Source organism: Bombina bombina, chromosome 1, assembly GCF_027579735.1.
Source record: "Bombina bombina isolate aBomBom1 chromosome 1, aBomBom1.pri, whole genome shotgun sequence".
Classification (NCBI taxonomy): domain Eukaryota; kingdom Metazoa; phylum Chordata; class Amphibia; order Anura; family Bombinatoridae; genus Bombina; species Bombina bombina.
In genome coordinates this window covers 653,008,755-653,034,470 of record NC_069499.1, presented here as the reverse complement: position 1 = coordinate 653,034,470, position 25,716 = coordinate 653,008,755, and the positions used below count along the sequence as shown (strand labels likewise).

The window sequence follows — 25,716 nt, the reverse complement described above, 5'->3', positions numbered from 1 at the left end:
CATGTACTCCATCTTTTACTATTTTTTTTTTAACTCCCAAAACAATGCAGATTGTTCCAAATGATCCTATATTATTTTACACTGCAAGTACTAAATATTAGATAACACTAACTGTACAAAATCTAGATATAACGAAAAGTATTTTTCTTGTAATAGTTAAACATAATTCAAATGTACATTTGTCTAGAAGACCTAAAACAACAACAAAAACACCCTTTAAATCGTACCTTTAAATATATAAAATGTTCTAATTACCTTTTTCTCTGGGCTTTTCTTCACCATTTTCAGTTTGAGCATTCAGCAAGTCTGAAACCAAGACTTCCAGTGATGTGTAATTTTTTCCTGTTGCCTTGATTCTTTTTTCCATAATATTTTTAACTGCCTCAAAATCAAACCCCATCTGTTCTGCACCAACCACCAAAGGATTCTTTGATAAGTCACTGTCTAAAAAGAGAAAAACAATATAATATATTTTATTAAGTGATATAAAAAGAACTATACTTAAAGGGCATAGTAAAGAGAAAAAAAGCACACACTTTGTACATTCTAGGGTTACCTGGGCAAAATGCACATTACCCAAGCGGCTCTGGGTAAAGCCCGATGTACTATAATTCCCCCATCAACAACATTTTTTGCCTCCCCCTGGGGGGGTTCAAGGAAGGCGCCCCCGCCGATCCTCTGGCATCCACCCCAAGTAAACTTTGGGGAATGAGGTTTACAAGGGGTGCTTTTCCCCCTTGAACCCCCCAGGTGGAGGGGAAAAAAAAGATAGTGAAGATGCGGGAATTATAGTGCATCTTATATATATGTTCGAGTGCATATTCTTCATCGAGTCACTGTATCAGAGGGGATTTATGAACTTACATCGGGCTTCACACACAGCCGCTTGGATAATGTCCGTTTTACCCAGGTAATCCTTGGATTCCCCAATATCTGACTTTACCCATAACATACACACACACACATACATATACACCGGCATACCTCATTTTATTGCGCTTCTCAGATATTGCTCTTTTTACAAATTGAAGGTTTGTGGAAACCCTGTTTCGAGCAAGTCTATTGGCGCAATTTTTCTTTATATATACACTTATAAACACACACACACATATATATATATATATATATATATATATATATATATAACAACAATAGTAAATAGAAAGATATGAGAGGATCTCTATATCCTCTTGTAATGAAAGGGAATTCAGCACTCTTAAAATTTCAAAGCAATTTTGTTTTATTGTTAAACATGATCCAAAGAGCTTCTGTGTGACACACCCAATAAAAGAAACATAATATACCTATACATATACATCACATTCCTGAAAACAATATGTAACCACTTCAGCTTATAATAGCTGCAATGCTTGGCCACAAGTTAAGAGACATACATAAGTTATATACAGAGGGCCTGCGTTCTTGCCGCCTCTGCACTATAGTTTGTACACAACTGTATTGCTGCGAAAACAAGGCAGTTGATATCAATAGGACTAAAGTCCAGAATAATTTTCCCGGTAAGTGACCGCGGTGTTCGCTGCACACTAGGTCGAACCGGACTGGAAATTAATCCTTGGCTATAGACACATTTTCAATGTCAGTATACAATATGCTTACGTGATCCTGTGTGGAGCGGCTTACATTCCCCTCCTGGGACTCCCTTTGGTGAGAGCTTGTATACAAATGAGTAGCATGTTAGCGCCCTGTAAGCCCTCCTACTCCTCTGACGTCACAGTGTTTACTCCAGCGATAGAGGTATCTTGATTTTGGACCACTTTTACTATCACTGATACATTGGGGCAATTAACTTCAGGGAAAAAGCAGCAATCTCCTTCCCACAGAATATCCTCCCCAAATCGTATCAAAGAGATCCACAGCAAGAGCCGCATCGGCTTAGTGTTAGACTTCGCTACAGGAACCAAAGTCAGCTTGACAGAGAGCGCTTCATACCTTACACCTATGAATTTTCCGCGGTCACTTACCGGGAAAATTATTCTGGACTTTAGTCTAATTGACATCAACAGCCTTGTTTTGAGCAATACAGTTGTGTACCAACTATAGGCAAGAGGCAGCAAGAAAGCAGGTCCTCTGTATATCATTTATGTATGTCTCTTAACTTGTGGCCAAGGATTGCAGCTTTTATAAGATGAAGTAAGCCAGAGTAGGTTTACTCTGTTCTTTCTTTTTTACACAGGTCTCTGTAAGGAGTGGCTTCCTTTCACACTGGGTGAGCTGTCTTCCTGCCAGACAGCTAGATGTGCCTTTTGTCTTCTGGGGCTGGGAGACTGGCACTAAAGGGGTTAAGGACACCCTCTGCATTTTTTATGGGACTTATATCCTGAGTCAGGATTATTATAGGCAGTGGGCAGGCACATTGGTATGTGATGAAACAAAAGACTAGGGTTAATCTCCTTCAGGAAGTGGTTAATCTGTTGTTGGCTCAAGAGTTATTGGGAACACTTAATTCTCAGGAGGATGTGTAGGTGATTGCGTGCACTTTTTCACCTTAGACTTGGTTTATCGTTTGTGTTGCGATCTATATAAAGCTCTGATGCTGGAGCGGTTTGTTTTACAAACTCTGTCAGCCTTCCGGTTTGAAGCACGTGTTTTTGAGTTTGACACACAGATTCATTTGCCGGTCACGTGACTTCTCTTTCAGCTCCGGGAAGGATATTGGAGCGATCTCAGAGGCGGCTGTTGTGGAGTCTGAGTCTGTCTAAAGTCGAGGGGACAGGTAGGCGTCTTAGTCTGCAGGCTGAGGTGTAGAGGGTGCTTAGTTAAGTCTAATCCGTATTGCTATTACTTGCAGGGAATTCTACTTGCTGTGAGGATAATATACTTGTGAGAACTAGTATACTTTACTACTCTTATTTTGGTTTAAAGTGACAGTACCTCAAAGAGGGTCATTTACTTGTTTGCATTTTTCTAATTTATTTTCTCTATCATAAAGCATTATTCTGCTATTATGGACAGATGCCTGCTTTGTTTAGATAATCAAATTGTTTTGCCCTTACAATTTTGTTCCTCATGTATTGATAGGACTATTAAAAATAAAGATAAACTTTTTGTCTCTGAGCCAACCGTCTCTCAGGATGATGCACTTCAGACAATGCCACAGTGGTCTCCTCTAATGTCCCAAGCTTAGTGGCGTCAAATACAGTGCCCTGCTGTTCCTCTCGCCTGTCGTTGTCAATCCTAAAAAATTAAGTAAACTTAATACTTTAATGTTCCTTCCTCTGTGGAAGTGTTTTCTATTCCAGATCGTGCAATTTACGGAGATTATTGCACAGGAATGGGAGGAGCCAGGGATACCATTTTCCCCGTCTCCTGTTTTTAAAAAGATGTTTCCTGTCGCTGACTCCATTAAAGATTCATGGAGTACAGTGCCAAAAGTAGAAGGGGACATTTCTACTCTGGCGAAGAGGACTACTATTCCTATAGAGGATAGCTGCTCTTTTAAGGCTCTAATGGACAAAAAGCTGGAGGCTTATTTGAAGATGTATGTTCATCAGGGTCTCCAATGGCAACTTTGCAGTTTGTATTGTCACTGTGTCTAGTGTGGCATCTTATTGGTACAATGCTTTGTCTGATTCTCTTCAAGTAGAGGCTCCTTTGGAGGAGATCCAAGATAGGATTAAGGCTCTCAAACTAGCCAACTCCTTTATTTCTGACGCTACCATGCAAGTTATTAAACTAAGAACCAAGATATCTGGCTTTGGTGTGCTACCCCGCAGGGCATTGTGGCTGAAATAATTGTCAGCAGATTTTACTTCTAATTCCAAGCTGTTAGCGCTTCCTTACAAGGGTAAAACCTTGTTTGGCCGAAATAATCTCTGACATTACTGGTGAAAAAGGGTCTTTTCTATCACAAGACAAGAAGAATAGACCTAAAGGACATCATAATAAATGTTGTTCCTTTCGTAACTACAAAGGAAAGTCTTCCTCTCCCTCTTCCAAGCAGGAACAGTCCAAATCTTCTTGGAAGCGCAATAAGTCTTGGAACAAAGGGAAGCAATAAAAAAAAAAAAACACACAGCTGAGTCTAAGGTTTGCCCCCGGTCCGGGATCAAATCAAGTGGGGGACAGACAAATAGAATTCAAAACATTTCCTCCCAGGGGCAGGTTTATTCTCTCAAGATTATCGGCAGCCAAGATAAAAAGAGAGGCATTCTTGAATTGCATTCTGGACCTTTCTTCCCTGGGGGTGATTGTTCCAGAGTCTGGGATTCTACTCAAATCTGTTTATGGTTCCCAAAAAAAGAGGGAACTTTTCGTCCTATTCTAGACTTAAAGTGTCTTCTCAGGGTGCCATCCTTCAAAACGGAAACTATTCGGTCCATCATTCCCTTGGTACAAGAGGGTCAGTTCATGACGACCATAGACCTGAAGGATGCGTATCTTCATGTTCCCATTCACAGGGATCATCACAAGTACCTGAGCTTTGCTTTTCTAGACAAACACTTTCAGTTTGTGGCTCTTCCATTTGGCCTTGCCACAGCTCCTAGAATTTTCTCAAAGGTTCTGGGGGCTCTCTTGGTAATGGTCAGGTCTCGGGGAATTGCAATGTCGCCCTACCTGGACGACATATTGGTTCAGGTGCCATCTTTTCAACAAGCAAACTCTCATACATAGATCTTATTGTCTTTTATATGTTCCCACAGATGGAGAGTGAATCTTGAAAAGAGTTCCCTTGTCCCAGCTACAAGGGTGGTTTTCTTAGGTACCATAGTAGATTCCCTAGCTATGAAATGTTTTCTGACAGAGATTAGAAAAAGAAAATTTATGCTTACCTGATAAATTAATTTCTTTTACGACATACCAAGTCCACGGGTTTCATCCTTTACTTGTGGGATATATTCCTCCTGCTAACAGGAAGTGGCAAAGAGCACCACAGCAGAGCTGCTATATAGCTCCTCCCCTAACTCCTCCCCCCAGTCATTCGACCGAAGGTATAGGAAGAGAAAGGGAAAGAACTAACAAGGTGCAGAGGTGACTGAAGTTTATAAAAAAATAAATCCTGTCCCAAAATGACAGGGTGGGCCGTGGACTCGGTATATCGTAAAAGAAATTAATTTATCAGGTAAGCATAAATTTCCTTTTCTTTTACAAGATATACCAAGTCTACGGGTTTCATCCTTTACTTGTGGGATACCAATACCAAAGCTTTAGGACACGGATGAAAGGGAGGGACAAGACAGGAACCTAAACGGAAGGCACCACTGCTTGAAGCACCTTTCTCCCAAAAATAGCCTCAGAAGAAGCAAAAGTATCAAATTTGGAAAATTTGGAAAAAGTATGAAGGGAGGACCAAGTCGCAGCCTTACAAATCTGTTCAACAGAAGCATCATTCTTAAAAGCCCAAGTGGAAGCCACAGCTCTAGTGGAATGAGCCGTAATTCTTTCAGGGGGCTGCTGTCCAGCAGTCTCATATGCCAAGCGGATGATGCTTCTCAGCCAAAAAGAGAGAGAGGTAGCCGTAGCTTTTTGGACCCCTACGCTTCCCAGAATAAACAACAAACAGGGAAGATGTTTGACGGAAATCCTTGGTCGCTTGTAAATAAAATTTTAAAAAGCGAACCACATCCAAATTATGTAACAAACGTTCCTTCTTAGAGGAAGGATTAGGACAAAAGGAAGGAACCACAATTTCCTGATTAATATTCTTATTTGAAACAACCTTAGGAAGGAATCCAGGTTTAGTCCGCAAAACCACCTTATTAGAATGGAATATAAGATAAGGGGAATCACATTGCAACGTAAGCAAAGGAGAAAAGGTTAACACTTAGTCCGTGTGTGAGCAAAAAAGCCAAGCCTGGCACCGGGACTAAGTCGACATACACACCCCCAAACAGTACATGTATGAGCCAATAAGAGAGGTGTACCTTGAGCACTGAAGGGAGAAAGTCCTGAATATGAACGGAGCGATATCCGATGGCAGCGTGTCTGCCGACTTCTCTTACTTCCGCCTCTGTGCAAAACCCGGTCTGCAGCTCTGTAGACGTCACCGCGTGACGTTAGGAAGGGGGTGTGTGTAGTAAGTCTGTGTCTTCACCCGGCCCAGCAGTTAATGAGGAGGGATAACCTGGACTCCGTGGCTGGTCAAGGACATCAAAAAACAAAAGGTGGAGTCCCAGGTCGATAAAATAAAATCAATTCTTTATTGGATTCGTTAAAAGTTGAATTCTTGTGAGACGCAGCTCACACGGTCACAAAGTCAGCCAAGAAGTGTGGAGAAATGAGCGTAGCACCAATGGCTATGATTACGGCATTTAGCCGAAACATGTAAGCCATTGGTGCTACGCTCATTTCTCCACACTTCTTGGCTGACTTTGTGACCGTGTGAGCTGCGTCTCACAAGAATTCAACTTTTAACGAATCCAATAAAGAATTGATTTTATTTTATCGACCTGGGACTCCACCTTTTGTTTTTTGAATCACATTGCAATGCAGAAAGCTCAGAAACTCTTTGAGCCGAAGAAATAGCTACTAAAAACAAAACTTTCCAAGATAACAGTTTAATATTTATGGAATGCATGGGTTCAAATGGAACTCCTTGAAGAACATTAAGAACTAAATTCAAACTCCATGGCGGAGCAATTGGTTTAAACATAGACTTGATTCTGATTAAAGCCTGACAAAATGCCTGAACATCTGGGACATCTGCCAGACGCTTGTGAAGCAAAATTGACAAAGCAGAAATTTGTCCCTTCAAGGAACTAGCTGATAATTCCTTCTCCAATCCTTCTTAGAGAAAAGACAGAATCCTAGGAATCCTAATCTTATTCCATGAGTAACCCTTGGATTCGCACCAAGAAAGATATTTATGCCATATCTTATGGTAAATTTTTCTAGTGACTGGCTTGCGAGCCTGAATCAAGGTACCAATGACCGGCTCAGAGAAACCCCGCTTAGATAAAATCGTTCAATCTCCAAGCAGTCAGCTGCAGAGAAGTGACATTTGGATTCTGGAAAGGACCTTGAAGGAGAAGGTCCTTTCTCAATGGCAGTCTGCATACCAGGTCCTGCGTGGCCACGCAGGCGCTATTAGAATTACTGAAGCCCTCTCCTGTTTGATTCTGGCAATCACACGAGGAAGGAGAGGAAACGGTGAAAACAAATAAGCCAGGTTGAACAACCAAGGTACTGCTAGAGCATCTATCAGTACAGCCTGGGGATCCCTTGACCTGGACCCGTAGCGTGGAAGTTTGGCATTCTGTCGAGATGCCATCAGATCCAATTCCGGTGTGCCCCATTGATGAGTCAAGGCAGCAAACACCTCCGGATGGAGTTCACACTCCCCCGGATGAAAAGTCTGACTACTTAGAAAATCCGCTTCCCAGTTTTCTACTCCTGGGATATAGATCGACAGATGGCAAGAGTGAGCCTCCGCCCATCGAATTATCTTTGATACTTCTATCATTGCTAGAGAACTCCTTGTTCCCCCCTAATGATTGATATATGCCACAGTCGTGATATTGTCCGAATTTAATCTTATGAATTTGGCCAAAGCCAACTGAGGCCACGCTAGCAGCGCGTTGGATATCGCTCTCAGTTCCAGAATATTGATTGGCAATTGAGACTCCGCCTGAGTCCACACACCCTGAGCCTTCAGGGAATTCCAGACTGCACCCCAGCCCAGAAGACTGGCGTCCGTAATTACTATTACCCAAGATGGCCTGCGGAAGCACATCCCTTGGGACAGATTGTCCTGCGACAACCACCACCGAAGAGAGTCTCTGGTCTCTTGGTCCAGATTTATCTGAGGAGATAAATTAGCATAATCCCCATTCCACTGACTGAGCATGCACAGTTGTAGTGGTCTGAGATGAAAGCGAGCAAACGGGATGATATCCATTGCTGCTACCATTAGTCCGATGACTTCCATACACTGAGCCACTGATGGCCGATGAATGGACTGCAGAGCCCGGCAAATATTTAGAATCTTTGATTTTCTGACTTCTGTCAGAAATATTTTCATGTCTACCGAGTCGATCAGAGTTCCCAGGAATGGAACTCTTGTCTGTGGATCTAGTGAACTCTTTCCTATATTCACTTTCCAACTGTGAGTTCTCAGAAATGACAACACGATGTCCGTGTGAGATTTGGACAGATGATAGGTTGACGCCTGGATCAAGATATCGGCCAGATAGGGCGCCACCGCTATGCCTCGCGGCCTGAGAGCTGCTAGAAGAGACCCTAGAACCTTCGTGAAGATCCTGGGAGCCGTAGCCAACCCGAAGGGAAGGGCCACAAACTGATAATGTTTGTCCTGAAATGCAAATCGCAGGAACTGATGATGATCCTTGTGGATAGGAATGTGAAGGTACGCATCCTTCTGGTCCACCGTGGTCATGTATTGACCCTCCTGGATCATTGGCAAAATTGTACGAATGGTCTCCATCTTGAACGATGGGACTCTGAGAAACTTGTTTAGACATTTGAGATCTAAAATTGGTCTGAAGGTTCCCTCTTTTTTTGGAACCACAAATAGATTTGAATAGAACCCCTGCCCCTGTTCCCGATCTGGAACTGGGCAAATTACACCCATGGTGTAGAGGTCTTTTACACAGCATAAGAACGCCTCTCTTTTTGTCTGGTCTACAGACAATCTTGACAGATGAAATCTTCCCCTTGGGGGGAAGTCCTTGAATTCCAACTGATACCCCTGGGTCACAATTTCCAATGCCCAGGGATCCTGTACATCCCTTGCCCAAGCCTGAGCAAAGAAAGAGAGTCTGCCCCCTACTAGATCCGGTCCCAGATCGGGGGCTGCCCCTTCATGCTGTCTTGGTAGCAGCAGTGGGCTTTTTGACTTGTTTACCTTTATTCCAGGCCTGGCTAGGTCTCCAGACCGCCTTGGATAGAGCAACGTTCCCTTCCTGCTTAGTGGAGGAAGAGGAAGCAGAGGATGTTCCTTTAAAATTTCGAAAGGAACGAAAAAATGTTTGTTTACTCCTCATCTTGAGGGGCTTGTCCTGAGGTAGGGTGTGACCCTTACCTCCAGTAATGTCAGAGATTATTTCCTTCAACTCCGGCCCGAATAGGGTCTTACTTTTGAAGGGAATAGATAAAAGCTTAGATTTTGACTTTAGCCATAACGCTCTACGCGCTACAATGGCAAAGCCTGCGTTTTTCGCTGCTAATTTTGCAAGTTGAAAAGCAGCATCAGTCATAAAAGAATTTGCTAGTTTAAGAGCCTTAATTCTGTCTAAAATGTCCTCTAAAGGTGTCTCAACCTTCAGAGACTCTTCCAGGGTGTCAAACCAAAAGGCAGCTGCAGTAGTTACTGGAACCATGCAAGCTATAGGCTGTAAGAGGAAACCCTGTTGAACAAATATTTTCTTTAGAAGACCTTCTAATTTTTTATCCATAGGGTCTTTAAAAGCACAACTGTCCTCAATGGGTATAGTTGTACGTTTAGCTAAAGTAGATATAGCTCCCTCCACCTTGGGAATCAATTGCCAGAAGTCCCGCATGGTGTCAGATATGGGAAACATTTTCTCAAAACTAGGAGGGGGAGAAAACGGTATACCTGGTCTATCCCATTCCTTCTTACCAATTTCCGAAATTCTCTTAGGAACCAGAAAAACATCCGTGTAAGTAGGTACTTCCAAATATTTGTCCATTTTATGCAATTTTTCTGGGGGGATCGGGTCACAATCATCCAGAGTCGCCAGAACCTCCCTGAGCAATAAGCGGAGGTGTTCTAATTTGAATTTAAAGAACACAAAGTCCGAATCTGTTTGAGGTAATAAATTTCCTGACTCTGAAAGTTCTCCCTCAGACATAAAATCCCTAACCCCCAAATCAGAGCATTGGGAGGGTGCATTGGAAATAGCCACTAAGGGGTCAGAGGGTTCAGTATCTACATTAATATCTGACCTATGGCGTTTACCATGCAAACCTGGCAGTTTAGACAATACCTCTGTAAGGGTAGTAGACATAACTGCAGCCATATCTTGCAAAGTAAAAGAAGTAGACGCACTAGAAGTACTTGGCGTCGCTTGTGTGGGCGTTAAAAGTTGTGACACTTGGGGAGAATTAGATGGCATATCCCGATTCTCTGCAGACTGAGAACCATCCTGAGGCCCACTTTCTTAATTTAAAATGTGATCCTTACAGTGTAAGGCCCTTTCAGTACAAGAAGGGCACAATGTAAGAGGGGGTTGCACCATGGCTTCTAAACACATAGAACACTGAGTTCCCATGTCAGACATGTTGTACAGACTAGTAATAACAGCACAAGTCGTTCCCAATCTTTATTATATGTGAAAAAAAAACAATTCAGCACAAAAAAAAGGTTAATGCGCTGTTTTGCAAAATTGTTAAAACGATATTCAAAATGAATAATTTTGTTGATATAAGAGCCTAATCTGCTATCGGATATTGCACCACAAGTAATAGGAGAGTTAAATCTTATTTTTAGTAAATTAGGCAGTAAAAAACGATCTGCAGACAATTTTCACTTAATGGATTCTGCACCTCGCCACAGTTCTGCTGTGGCGCCTACCTGCCCCCAAGACCTGTCAAAACGATCCGGTCCCACTCCAAAATACAGCCTCACAGTCTGGTTCCAACCGGAGCTAATGGCTGCTACCTCTCCAGAAACTAACTGCGCACTGAAGCAGGAAATTAAGCCCCGCCCATCATGTCTGATGAACCGACAACTCGATAAAACCGCATGGGAAGCGTTTCAACAATAAAAATATGCACACACTGCTTTTTTGGAATGAACATGCCATGTGAACCCCACAGAAAAATTAAACTCAGCCTCAATAAACCCCATAGTCATAACATTAGGTGTTTCCTAGGCTGCCCCAGTGTCTAAAACCAGCCCTTAAGTATCCCATGTTATTTTGAATGGGATAATAATACACAGGTTACTACAGTACCACCCTTTTTTTATATAAGGAATACTGCTTACCCTTTCCCCGCATGGGAAATATGTCAGCCAAATTCTGATATATCAGGTCTCCTCAGAATGTAAATGACTGCACATACCTTGATACTGCTTGCAGCAAGAAAACGTTCCCCCATACTGAAGATTTCTCCTGTACTTCCTCAGTAAAACTTGAGAGAACGAACATGGATCTTAGTTACTACTGTTAAGATCATCCGACTCAAGGCATAATTCTTCTTCTATGTCATGCCAGAGTAAAAACAGTACTCACCGGTACCATTTAAAATAAAAAAATTATTGATTGAAGAAAAACTAAACTATCTTTTTATCACCACATAAACTTTACCCTTCCTATTGCTAGCATAGGCAAAGAGAATGACTGCGGGGAGGAGTTAGGGGAGGAGCTATATAGCATCTCTGCTGTGGTGCTCTTTGCCACTTCCGGTTAGCAGGAGGAATATATCCCACACGTAAAGGATGAAACCCGTGGACTCGGTATATCTTGTAAAAGAAATCCAAAATTCTCTCCTCTTGCCTCTATCTGCATTCTACTGTCTGGCCATCAGTGGCTCAGTGTATGGAGGTAATTGGTCTGATGGTTGCTTCCATGGACATCATTCCCTTTGCTCGATTCCATTTGAGAGCGCTGCAGCTATGCATGCTCAGACAAAGGAACGGAGACCATTCGGATCTGTCTCAGAGGATAGGTCTAGATCAGTCAACCAGGGACTCTCTTCCGTGGTGGGTTTCTCAGGAGCATCTGTCTCGGGGCACATGCTTCCGGAGACCTTATTGGGTGATTGTAACCACGGACGCCAGCTTGGTCAGGGACTATGGACTCGGGAGGAGTATGCTCTTCCCATAAATATCTTGGAGTTGAGAGCGATCTACAATGTTCTGATAGCTTGGCCTCAAGTTGTCCTTGGTCCTTTTATCAGGTTCCAGTCAGACAATATCACCTCAGTGGCTTACATCAACCACCAGGGAGGAACTCGGAGTTCCTTAGCCATGAAGGAGGTGGCTCGGATTATTCAGTGGACGGAAGATCATAATTGCTGTCTTTTTGCAATCCACATTGCAGGTGTGGACAACTGGGAAGCGGACTTCCTGAGCAGACAGACTTTTCATCCCGGGGAGTGGGCACACCATCCAAAGGTACAGTTCAAGGTTGAGAGATCAACAGGCCATCCTGATAGATGCTCTGGCGGTTCCTTGGCATTTCAGTCTGGCATACTTGTTTCCTCCGTTTGCTCTCCTTCCACGAGTCATTGCTTATATCAAACAGAAGAGAGCGTCGGTAATCTTAACAGCTCCTGCGTGGCCGCGCAGGATTTGGTATGCAAACCTAGAGAAGATGTCATCTCTTACACCTTGGAAGCTGCCTCTGAGGAAGGACCTTCTAATTCAGGATCCATTCCTTCATCCAAATCTCGTTTCTCTGAAGCTAACTGCTTGGAGATTGAACGCTTAGTTTTGTCTAAGCGTGGTTTTTCTGAGTTGGTTATTGAGACCATGATTCAGGCTCACAAGCCTGTTACTAGAAAGATTTACCATAAGGTATGGCGTAAATACCTTTATTGGTGCGAATCTAAGAGCTACTCTTGGAGTAGGGTCAAGTTTCCTAAGATTTTGTCTTTTCTCCAGGAGGGTCTGGAGAGAGAAATATCAGCCAGTTATCTGAAGGGTCAGATTTCTGCATTATCTATTTTGTTGCATAAGTGTCTGGTGGATGTGCCAGATGTCCAATCCTTTTGTCAGGCCTTGGTCAGAATCAGGCCTGTGTTTAAGAACTAAATTAAGGCTCCAAGAAGGAGCAACAGACTTAAAGTTTTGTGACAGGCATTACATTCCATAGATGTTAAGTTGTTATCTTGGAAGGTTTTGTTTCTTATTGCTATCTCTTCTGCTCGGAGAGTCTCGGAAATCTCGGCTTTGCAGTGTGATTCGTCTTACCTTATCTTTCATGCTGATAAGGCGGTTCTTCATACTAAATTGGGATTTCTTCCTAAAGTGGTTTCGGATAACAATATTAATCAGGAAATTCTTGTTCCTTCTCTATGTCCTAATCCTTCTTCTCATAAGGAAAATTTGAAAAACACAACCTGGATGTTGTGTGTGCTCTAAAATTCTACCTACAGACGACTAAAGAATTTCGTCAATCCTCTGCCCTGTTTGTGTATTTCTCTGGAAAGCCGAAAAAATAAGTGTCACTCACTTTATTGCTATATTTGCTTTTTGCAGTGATCTGGAACCAAACCCACAATATTTCCGAGGTACACCTGCATACATTTTAGGCAGGTGTGAAAAATGCTGTAAATTAAGAATGTTTTCAAAATAGAAATGTTAATTTTTTTTGATCAATTATCAAAATGCAAAGCGAGTGAACAGTAGAAAAATCTAAATCAAGTCAATATTTGGTGTGACCACCCTTTACCTTAAAACAGCATAAATTCTTCTACGTTTGCATACAGTTGTTTTTTTTAAGGTACTCGGCAGGTGAATTGTTCCAAACATCGAGAAGAAATAACCACAGTTCTTCTGTGGATTTAGGCAGACTCAGTTGCTTCTGCCTCTACATGTAACCCTAAACAGACTCAATGATATTGAGATCAGGGCCCTTTGGGACCATAACCATAAATTTCAGGATTCTTTGTTCTTCTTTACGCAAAGTTTAGCTCTTAATGACTTTGGCTGTATGTTTGGGGTCGTCATGCAGAAAAATACATTTGGGACCATCAGATGCCTCCCTGATTATATTGCATGATGGATAAATATCAGTCTGTACTTCTCGGCATTGAGGAGACTTCATTCTGGCCAAATCCCCAACTCCATTTGCAAACTTGCAAGGTACCTTAAACATTGCCTGCACACACTCATTCTTGTATCACTCTCTAGCCCTTTGGTGAACAAACTGCCTTCTGCTACAGCCATATTTTTCACCTGCTGCCATTTCTATGCACCGGCATGTGTTTTTATGCATTATTGGGTCACTTGGCCTTGTTACATATTGGACGTATGGCTTTTTTTGACGAAAAGTCTTCCATTAAGACCACTTCAGCATCAGACTTTTACGGACAATAGATGGTGTACCAGGGTCTCACTAATTTCTTCCAATTCTGAGATGATGGCACTGGTGGACATCTTCTGATTGCAAAGGGAAGCATGATGCGTCTTTCATCTGCTGCGCTAAGTTTCCTTGGCCCACCACTGTGTCTACAGTCTTCAACGTTGCTCGTCTCTTTGTGCTTCTTCAGAAGAGCTAAGACAGCACATCTAAATACCACTGTCTGCCTTGAAATTAATGCCTGGACGAGACCTTGCTAATGAATTAGAACTACCCTGGGTTTTGTTGATGTGCTCAGTTTTGCTGTGGTGTATGACTGCTGACATTAAACTGTCTTCAGCAACCTTACCTTGTTAGCAGAATTTGATCAGCAGGCATACAATTTTAAACAACTTTCCAATTTACGTTTATCATCAAATTTGCTATGTTCTCTTGGTATTCTTTTTTGAAAGCTAAACCTAGGTAGGCTCAAACTGATTTCTAAACTGTTAAAAACCTCCTCTTATCTCAGTGTATTTTGACTGTTTTTCACAGTTAGAGAATGCTAGTTCATGTGTCATATATATAAAAATTGTGCTCACTTCCGTGGAGTTATTTAAGAGTCACCACTGTGGCTAAAATGCATAGCTGTCAAAAGCACTGAGATAAGGGGGGCAGTCTGCAGAGGCTTCAATACAAGGTAATCACAGAGATATTAAGTCTACTAATATTATAGTGTTAGTTATGCAAAACTGGGGAATGGGTAAAGGGATTATCTATCTTTTTAAACAACAAACATTTTCAAGTAGACTATCCCTTTAATGATGGTCTTTCAACCTATATATTAAATAAATTGATTATCATTAGCACCTGTTTGGTATAATTGTTTAATCATGCACTTGACTATATGCCTACATAATCCTTGATTTACACAAGTGAATCTAAAAAGAATAGATTATGTTTTGAAGGCAATGGGTGATCACACCAAATATTGATTTGATTTAGTTTTTTTTGTCCGTTCACTCATTTTCCATTTTGTTAATTGATAAAAAAAAACAAAATTTATGCTTACCTGATAAATATATTTATTTCTTGACACAGTGAGTCCACGGATCATCAATTACTGTTGGGAATATCACTCCTGGCCAGCAGGAGGAGGCAAAGAGCACCACAGCAAAGCTGTTAAAGGGCCATGATACCCAAATGTTGAAACACTTGAAAGTGATGCAGCATAACTGTAAAAAGCCAGAAAATATCACCTGAACATCCCTATGTAAAAAAGAAAGATATTTTACCTCAAAATGTCCTAAGTATTCATACCCCATTGTAAAGGACTTTAAGCAGCAAATCAGTTTTTCTGTCCCAGGACAGGCAAGGGAGTGAGCTTCATGCACACTCATTATTTCCCTATTCAGTTTAAGGAAGTTTACTATGAAATCAGCACTGTTGATGCCGATTGGCTGCAGTTCATTTCTTCATTTTTTTATTTTTTTACCTGCAGCTGGACAGCAGCTGAAGTATAATTTTTTTTCACAGAACTTACTTTGCTGAGGAAATTGTGAGGTAAAATATCTTCCTTTTTTACATAGAGATGATTAGATGATATTTTCCTGTCAGCTTTTTACAGCTATACTGCATCAGTTTCAAGTGATTTAACATATAAGTATTATGTCCCTTTAAGTATAACTTCCCTTCCCACAACCCCCAGTCATTCGACCGGAGAGGGAGAGAAAGGAAATAACACACAGTGAAGAGGTGCCTGAGGTTTATATAAAAAAAAAACTGCCTGAAAAAACTTTTCTTTCTTAAGACATGGTGAGTCCAAAGATCATCAATTACTGTAGGGAATCAATACCCAAGCTAGAGGACACATGATAAGGGAGGGCAAGACAGGCAACCTAAACAGAAGGCACCACTGCTTGCAGAGCCTTTCTCCCAAAAGAAGCCTCAGCCGAGGAAAACATATCAAATTTTTAGAACTTAGAAAAAGTGTGCAAAGAAGACCAAGTCGCAGCCTTACAGATCTGTTCAACAGAGGCCTCATTCTTGAAGGCCCAAGAAGAATACACCGCCTTAGTGGAATGAGCTGTAATTCTCTCAGGAGGCTGCTGTTCAGCAGTCTCATATGCCAAACGAATAATACTTCTCAACCAGAGAGAAAGAGAAGTGGCAGTAGCTTTCTGACCCTTAGGGTTTCCAGAAAAGCAAACAAACAATGCAGAAGAATTTAAGAGCCCGCACAACATCTAAGTTGTGCAACAAACGTTCTTTATGAGGAGGATTAGGACAAAGAGAAGTAACAACAATTTCCTGATTAATATTTCTGTCAGAAACAACCTTAGGAAGAAAACCAAACTTGGTACGTAGAACTGCCTTATCAGCATGAAATATGAGATAAGGAGAATCACACTGCAAAGCTGAGAGTTCAGAAACCCTCCTAGCAGAAGAAATAGCAGTAAGAAACAAAACCTTCCAAGATAATAACTTAATATCTATGGAAGGCAAAGACTCAAACGGAGCCTGTTGTAAAACTTTAAGAACAAGGTTAAGGCTCCAAGGTGGAGCAACTGATTTAAAAACAGGCCTGATTCTGACCATGGCCTGACAAAAGGATTGTACATCCGGCATGTCCGCCAGACCCTTGTGCAGCAGAATGGATAGAGCAGAAATTTAACCCTTGAGGATACTGACCGATAACCCCTTCTCAAGGCCTTCCTGGAAAAAGGATAAGATCCTTGGGATCCTGACCTTACTCCAAGAATATCCTTTAGACTCACACCAATAAAGATATTTACGCAATATCTTATGATAAATCTTTCTAGTGACAGGCTTACAAGCCTGAACTATGGTCTCAAAGACCGATTTTGGAAAATCCACGCTTAGCTAAAATCAAGCGTTCAATCTCCAAGCAGTCAGCTTCAGAGAAACGAGATTTGGATGAAGGAAGGGCCCCTGAAGCAGGTGGTCCTTCCTCAGCGGTAGTCTCCACGGAGGTAGCGACGACATCTCTACTAGATCTGCATACCAGATCCTGCGAGGCCACGCAGGAGCTATTAGAATCACTGATGCTCTCTCCTGCTTGATTCGAGTGATGACTCACGGAAGGAGAGCAAACAGAGGAAAGAGATATGCCAACCTGAAGTTCCAAGGAACAGCCAGAGCATCTATCAGAAAGGCTTGAGGATCTCTCGATCTTGAACCGTACTTTGCGAGCTTGGTGTTCTGACGAGACACCATCAGATCCAATTCTAATAACCCACATTTTGTTGATAACCTGGAGAACACTTCTGGATGGAATTCCCACTCCACCGGGATGGAAAGTCTGTCTGCTTAGAAAATCCGCTTCCCAATTGTCCACTCCTGGAAGGTGGATGGCAGACAGCAATTGTGAGCCTCTGCCCACTGAATGATCCAGGCCACCACCTTCATGGCTAAGGAACTCTGAGTTCCCCCTTGGTGATTGGTGTATGCTGAGATTATGTTGTCCATCTGGAAACTGATATACCGGGCTAGGGCCAAGCCATCAAGGCATTGAAGATTGCTCTTAACTCCAGAATGTTTATGGGGAGAGCAGATTCCTCCTGAGACCAAAGTCCCTGCACCTTCAACAAGTCCCAGACTGCTCGCCAACCCAATAGCCTGGCATCCGTGGTCACGATTAACCAAGAGGGTCTCTGAAAACACGTCCCCTGGGACAGATGTTCTTGCGACAGCCACCACGGTAGGGATTCCCTTGTTGATTGATCCAGAACTATTTTCTGAGATAGATCTGTATAATCCCTGTTCAACTGAGCAAGCATGCATAGCTGCAGAGGTCTCAAATGGAACCGAGCAAGCGGAACTATGTCCACCATCAACCCGATAACCTCCATGCATTGGGCCACTGATGGTCATGCCACCGACGGCAGGGATAGGCAAGCGGACAGAATCTTGGCTCTTCTGACCTTCGTCAGAAATATTTTCATATATAGAGAATCTATAATGGTTCCTAATAAGGTCACTCTTTTAGTCGGAACAAGAGAACTTTTCTCCAAATTGATCTTCCAACTGTGGGAACGAATAGATGCCAATAAAATCTTTGTATGAGATTCTGCTAGTTGCAAGGATGGCGCCTGAAACAGAATGTCGTCCAGATAAGGCGCCACTGCAATTCCCGAGACCGAATTACTTCCAATAGAGCTCCCAGGACTTTTGAGAAAATTCTGGGAGCTCTGGCAACGCCAAATGGAAGCGCTACAAATTGACAACGTTTGTCTAGATAGGCAAACCTCAGATATTTGTGATAATCCCTGTGAACGAGAACGTGCAGGAACACATCATTCAGGTCTATGGTCATCATGAATTGACCCTCTTGAATCTGGGCAACAATCGGATTGTATAGCGGGTCTGCACTGTGACGTCAGACACCGACTGGAAGTGGTTGCACGGTCTCACCGAAGTCAAGGATACCTGTACGCTTGAACAGGGGAGCAGCCAGAGGAATCGAATACTCCACCGACGAGTGGTACTGCTTCCCCAGGACCGAGCACAGACATAGAGACTCGTGAATAAAAACCGGTGCTATAACCGCCCTCTTCGTTATTTGTATCAATGCATCTGTTGTCCAGGGTGAGGGGTGAAGCTTAACCCAAGTACACATACGGAAGGGAGAAAATAACTTTGTTGTCCTTAACCTCTTGAATCTGGTCTACAGATAATCTTGAGAGGTGGAATCTGCCCCTTGAAGGAAAAATTTTGAACTGTAACGTGTAACCCTGGGAAACAATGTCCACTGCCCAAGGGTCTGGGATATCTCGTTCCCAAGCTTGAAAAAATTGAGAGAGTCTGTCCTCCACTTGATCCGATCCCAGATCGGGGGCAGACCCTTCATGCTGACTTAGATTCCAGCTGCAGGCTTCTTAGATTGCTTCCCCTTGGTTCCAAGACTGACTGGGCTTCCATGCGGGCTTGGACTGCTCCTGCTTGGTAGAGGAGGGGGAAGACATACCTCTGAAATTTCTAAAGGAACGAAAATTACTCTAATTTGTTCTTCTTGTCTTGAGGCAGAAAGGAACCCTTACCACCTGTGATATCAGAAATAATTTCTGCCAACCCCGGCCCAAACAAGGTCTTTCCCTTGTAAGGAATCGCCAAAAGTTTAGATTTAGAAGTAACATCAGCTGATCAAGATTTCAGCCATAGTACCCTACGCGCCAAAATTGCAAAGCCAGATATCTTGGCTCCCAATTTAATGACCTGCAAAGAGGCGTCAGTGATAAAGGAATTGGCTAATCTGAGAGCTTTTATCTTATCATGTAACTCCTCCAAAGGAGCCTCAGCTAGCAGGGACTCAGACAAAAGCATCCAACCAGTAGGCTGCCACACTTGTTACTGTAGCAATACACACCGCCAGCTGCCATTGTAAACCTTGGTGAATATACATCTTCTTTAAGAAAGCTTCCAGCTTCTTATCCATAGAGTCCTTGAAAGAGCAACTATCCTCTATAGGAATAGTTATCCTCTTGCCCAGTGTAGAAATTGCCCCTTCTACCTTGGGGACCGTCTGCCATGATTCCTTGATGGAATCAGCCACTGGGAACATCTTTCTACATACTGGAGAAGGAGAAAAGGGAATCCCTGGCTTCTCCAATTCTCAGGAAATAATCTCTGTAGCACGGTCTGGCACTGGAAACACTTCCTCTGGGGAGGGAACATCAAAATATCTATTCAATTTGCTAAATTTCTTAGGATTGACAACGACAGGATAATCGGAGTTGTCTAATGTAGCCAAAACCTCCTTTAGTAAAACACAAAGGTGTTCAAGCTTAAATCTGAAAGAAACCACTTCAGCATCAGAAGAAGGGATTACACTATCCGAATCTGAGATTTCACCCTCAGAGTCTACCGAAGTATCCCCGTCTTCCGACTTATGGGAAAGAGCAACATTTTTAGCCTGTACAGGATCTGATACCTTACTATCTGATTCTCTAATTTTCCTCTTACTTTTCCCCTGCAGCATGGGGATGGCAGCTAGCGCCTCAGATACCGCTAAGGATACCTGGGCAGCCATTTCAGCCTTCAAATACACTCAATCAAGAGCTTGTGAGGAACCGCAGGGCACTGCATGTGATGTTAGAACGGGTTGGGGCACTTGAGGAAGAGAGACTGTGGCATTGTCTGAACAGTATCAACCTGAGAGAATGGTGGCTCAGAAATAAACAGTTTGTCTTTGTACATCAGAGTTCTTTCAATACAAGAACTACAAAAGGGGTTCAACTTGTGAATTTAAACAAAGCGTGCACTCATCAGTGGGCATAGACCGTATGTCCATTTTGCAAATGATATCACAAATTAGAAAAATTTATTTTTTAAATTTTATATTTGACACTGTCCCTTTAAGTAGGATTCAAATGATTAAAATTAAAGGTAGTATAACAATACAAGACCATTGCTAACTTCAAACACAAATTATTATTTTAGTTATAAAATATCAGGAGAACCTCACTGGCACCGCTACACCTCATCGCTAAGCTGAGGTGCCTACCTGATCCTCTCTGACACAAAGCGGAGTGGATAAGTATTCCCAGCACAACGATTCAACCCCTGAGAGAGGAAATAGGCCACCAAAGCCAAAAACTCTCAGGAAGGAAGAAAAAGGCGCCAAGACAGTGCGCGTTGCATCTAGAGGGAGAAGCGCCGCCCCTCGCGACGTCACAGCCGGCTCCGTAAAACGGACTGCAAATGCCACACCAAACCGTCACAAAAAGCCCCCAAATTATAACAACTGCAGAAACAAACAGTCTAGTCAACTGAGCCACCAATAAAATTTAACACACTCTCTCTTCACAGTGCCCTGCACCCTGTCAAATTAATCCCGACTCCCAGGAATAGTAGCCCCATATGAGGTGCAGCTTATCAGCTCTAGTGCCAGTTGTCTTATAAGAAAAAATTGGCACTTACCTGCACCCTTAACTGCCTGACAGGAGGACAGTTCACCTGGTATGAGAGGAAGCCACTCCTCACAGAGACCTGTGGATAGAAGAAATGAAAAGCGTAAGCCCAGCAATTCTTCAGGAAAACGTAGTGAGGCCCACACCACAAGTTCCTAACTGCTTGAAAGCTACCACAGCCCTACTGAAGAGACTAACGTGGAGTACAGCTAAACACAGCTTGTCAGGGAATATCAGAGCAATCCTGCTCAGGCTTCCTAAATAAAATAATCTTGATAAAAGAATCTTAATCAGACACCTAAAACTTTACATCCTCCTTGCACTAAAGACAAAGAGAATGACTGGGGGTTGTGGAAAGGGAAGTGATACTTAACAGCTTTGCTGTGGTGCTCTCTGCCTCCTCCTGCTGGCCAGGAGTGATATTCCCAACAGTAATTGATAATCGGTGGACTCACCGGTGTCTTAAGAAATAAATAAACAATTATTATCATCTCTATTTTTAATAGCATTCTTACTTTACATCATCTTTTCACACCTGCCTAAAGCTTTTGCACAGTACTGTGTAAATGTGTGCGTGTGTGTGTGTATATATATATATATATATATATATATATATATATATATATATATATATATATATATATATATTTACACACACACACACATATATACATACACACAGTTCAAAAAAGAGAACTACCAGGGTGCCAACAGTTAGATATAACAAGTGGAAGAAGGCATTTTCTGGTCTTTTCAAGTGTACTTTATTTGAAAGAGCATGACGTTTCGGGGACACACTCCCCTTCCTCAGACAAATTTGTCTGAGGAAGGGGAGTGGGTCCCCGAAGCGTCACAATTTTTAAAATAAAAGTACACTTGAAAAGACCAGTGTGTGCCTTCTTCCACTTGTTATATCTAACTGTTGGCACCCTGGCAGTTCTCTTTTTTGAACTGTGTGTATGTATATGTGTGTGTATATATATATATATATATATATATATATATGTATACATACATACTGTACATACACATATATACAAACACATGTACATGCATACATGGGTTGAAAAATATCACAATACTTTACTAGTCAGAAGACATGGGTATTCGGCAGATTAATTAGAGAAGTAGGCAGCCCCTTGTTGACTTCAGCTCTTTTCAGAGCCTGATTTATGATTGTGAAAGATCACCACATTAATATTCGCCCATGGCTAGCAGTCAGTGGTTTAAAGTTATTAGGGGCAGAGGGAAGAAATTACTAGTCCACTGAATGTTAAAAATAGAAAAAAGTTAATTTTTTTTGTCTGCTGCAATTTCTTACTAATCCATGACTAGTAGAAATGTATAGATGAGTGTGTGTTCTAGTGTTTTTATTTGATGTTATATACTGTACTCAAATTATGTTATTGAAACTTTTCAATACAGTTGCATTATACAAACTACCTCTTATGACCTAACTTTTACAGGGTGTTTCAGTAGACCTCACGACATACAGTGACACTGACTGGTGCATTAATAGTGTGCTTGACCGTCACTCAGGGTGCAATCTATAAGTACAATGAAGACAAAGCATGTGATACTTTTTTATATTTGGTCTGTATAGCTAGAACTTTATTTAAATCATGTTGGGCAAACAGCTTATTTACAAAAGTGAACTGAACACAAATTAAAATGACAAAGTTTGAAATGTAATACATACCTTCAGGTAAAGCATTATGGGATTCAGATGAACCAACCTTAAAAAATAAAAAGGACATCTTTACATTTTACTCATTTCTATATTTTACTCTAAGCTACTTTGTTTGAAGATATCTCTGATTATAAAAAATATAATATGTTATGTAATTTCTTTTTAAGAACATCTATATGTATCTGTACAATTTCAGCTCTGTACGATAACTTTTCATTTGACTTATGTATCATCACCCAGCAAATTCCAATTTTATGTCACATGTTTTTCTTATGTATTTGTTATTTCATTTTTTTTCTCATATTTCAATAAAGCTTTTTTTGAGAAAAAAAAAATTAAAAAAAAAAAATAAAAATAAAAAGGAAAACTAAAATTATATTTTTTTCGGAAAGCTATGCAGATTTTCACCTTTTGCTCCTGTTGTAACTTGTACAAGGAACACTTCTGAGGCTGGTGATATAAATACTTCAAAACAGCTAAGGTTTGAAAATTGTAGAAGTAAATAGAGGACAGTCTGTTTTCTGATTGGATCACATAACTTGCTATGATAGAGTTACTTTTATTGCATCTACTTGTCTGCTAACACGGTTTCTTTTGAATGAGATTAAAACCTCTACTTTGGAGTTTTAATGGTCTTTATTCTGCTGGCAAAAGCTGACATCTGTTTTTAAAAGGGTACTCTTTAGTCACATGAAAAGGTAATTGGAATTAAACTTTTTATAGATATGTTTCTGTGATCACATACAAAGGTATAATATCCTCATATGTCAGAAGAAGGGCTTGTTTTACAAACAAATCTAATAGTCTATAAATAGGGGTATGGTTTACAGAGGCTGGGATTTACTTTTTGTAGAATTGCATTTATGATGCTGCTGGATTAAGGGGACATTAAAGAGCATTTTTTTCCTTTCATGATTCAGATAGACCATGTAATTTTAAACAACTTTCCAATATACTACTTTTATCTAATTTGTTTTGTTCTCTTTCTATCCTTTGTTCAACGTGATTCCTATGTAGAATCAGGAGCTGCTGATTGGTGGCTGTACATATATGCCTTATGTTATTGGCTCCCCAACACGTCCAGCAAGCTTCCAGCAAGCTTCCAGCAGAGCATTACTACTTTTTAACACAAAGAATACCAAGAGAATGAAGCAAATTAGATAATAGAAGCAAATTGGAAAGTTGCTTAAAATTGTATTATCCCTCATAATCCTGAAAAAAAAAAAGAAGTCAATGGAGCAAAATAAGTGGGGGGAAAACACCCTACTCCAACACAAACCCGAAAAATATATTAATATTCCACATTCCAATGTTCTTCACAAAGTAGATGTTCTATTTATTTATAAATACATAGTTCTATTTATATGACGGCAGCTGCATTCATTACTTTCGGGAAATACAGAACCTGGCCACCAGGAGGAGGCAAAGACACCCCAGCCAAAGGCTTAAATACCTTCCCCACTTCCCTCATCCCATAGTCATTCTGCCGAAAGAACAAGGAACAGAAGAAGAAATATAAGGGTGAAAAGGTGCCAGAAGAAGAAAAATAACAGACGCCCCACAGAAAAATACGGACGGGAGCTGTGGACTCTTTCCATATGTAGAGAACATAATTTACGTAAGAACGTACCTGATAAATTAATTTCTTTCATGTTGGCAAGAGTCCATGAGCTAGTGACGTATGGGATATACAATACTACCAGGAGGAGCAAAGTTTCCTAAACCTCAAAATGCCTATAAATACACCCCTCACCACACCCACAATTCAGTTTAACAAATAGCCAAGTAGTGGGATGATAAAGAAAGGAGTAAAAGGCATCAACAAAGGAATCTGTAAATAATTGTGCTTTATACAAAAAAATCATAACCACCATAAGAAAAGGGTGGACCTCATGGACTCTTGCCAATATGAAAGAAATTAATTTATCAGGTAAGTTCTTACATAAATTATGTTTTCTTTCATGTAATTGGTAAGAGTCCATGAGCTAGTGACGTATGGGATATCAAATACCCAAGATGTGGAACTCCACGCAAGAGTCACTAGAGAGGGAGGGATACAAATAAACAACAGCCATATGCTGAAAAATTAATCCACAACCCAAAATATAAATTATTCTCATGAAGAAAAGAAAAACTTAAAACATTAGCATAAGAATCAAACTGAAACAGCTGCCTGAAGAACGTTTCTACCAAAAACTGCTTCTTAAGAAGCAAATACAGCAAAACGGTAGAATTTAGTAAATGTGTGCAAAGAGGACCAAGTCACCACTTTGCAAATCTGATCAACTGAAGCTTCATTCTTAAAAGCCCACAAAGTGGAGACTGATCTAGTAGAATGAGCTGTAATTCTCTGAGGTGGGGTCTGACCCGACTCTAAATAAGCTTGATGAATCAAAAGCTTTAACCAAGAGGCCAAGGAAATAGCAGAAGCCTTCTGACCTTTCCTAGAACCAGAGAATATAACAAATAGAGAAGAAGTCTTTCTGAAATCTTTAGTAGCTTCAACATAATATTTCAAAGCTCTCACCACATCCAAAGAATGTAAGGATTTTTCCAAAGAATTCTTAGGATTAGGACACAAGGAAGGGAAAACAATGTCTCTACTAATGTTGTTAGAATTCAAAACCTTAGGTAAAAATTGAAATGAAGTCCGCAAAAGGAGATTCGCAAGAAAGAGCAGAAAGCTTAAATGAAAGAAAGAACTTAAATGAAGTCTGCAAAACCGCCTTATCCTGATGAAAAATCAGAAAAGAAGATTCACAAGAAAGAAGAGATCGCCAAAAGGAACAACGCTTTCCAAGAAAGTAGTTTAATGTCCAAGGAGTGCATAGACTCAAATGGAGGAGCCTGTAACACCATCAAAACCAAATTAAGACTCCAAGGAGGAGAAAATGATTTAATGACAGGCTTAATACGAACTAAAGCCTGAACAAAACAGTGAATATCAGGAAGAGTAGCAATCTTTCTGTGAAATAAAACAGAAAGAGCAGAGATTTGTCCCTTCAAAGTACTTGCAGACAAATCTTTATCCAAACCATCCTGAAGAAACTGTAAAATTCTAGGAATTCTAAAAGAATGCCAAGAGAATTTATGAGAAGAACACCATGAAATGTAAGTCTTCCAAACTCGATAATAAATCTTCCTAGAGACAGAT

At 41.1% G+C, this 25,716-nt stretch overlaps 1 protein-coding gene across 3 annotated transcripts in view; it reads right to left on the bottom strand.

Moving 5' to 3' along the window:
• The window catches only part of XIAP (X-linked inhibitor of apoptosis), a 186,158-nt gene that overhangs the window by 4,283 nt on the left and 156,159 nt on the right, over positions 1-25,716 (bottom strand). For all 3 annotated transcript variants that reach the window (XM_053699118.1, XM_053699119.1, XM_053699117.1), the window contains exons 5-6: positions 22,572-22,608; positions 256-444 (exon numbers count right to left, since the gene is read on the bottom strand). In XM_053699118.1, coding sequence (XP_053555093.1) covers positions 256-444; positions 22,572-22,608 — 226 coding nt within the window. The remainder of the gene's footprint in view (positions 1-255; positions 445-22,571; positions 22,609-25,716) is intronic.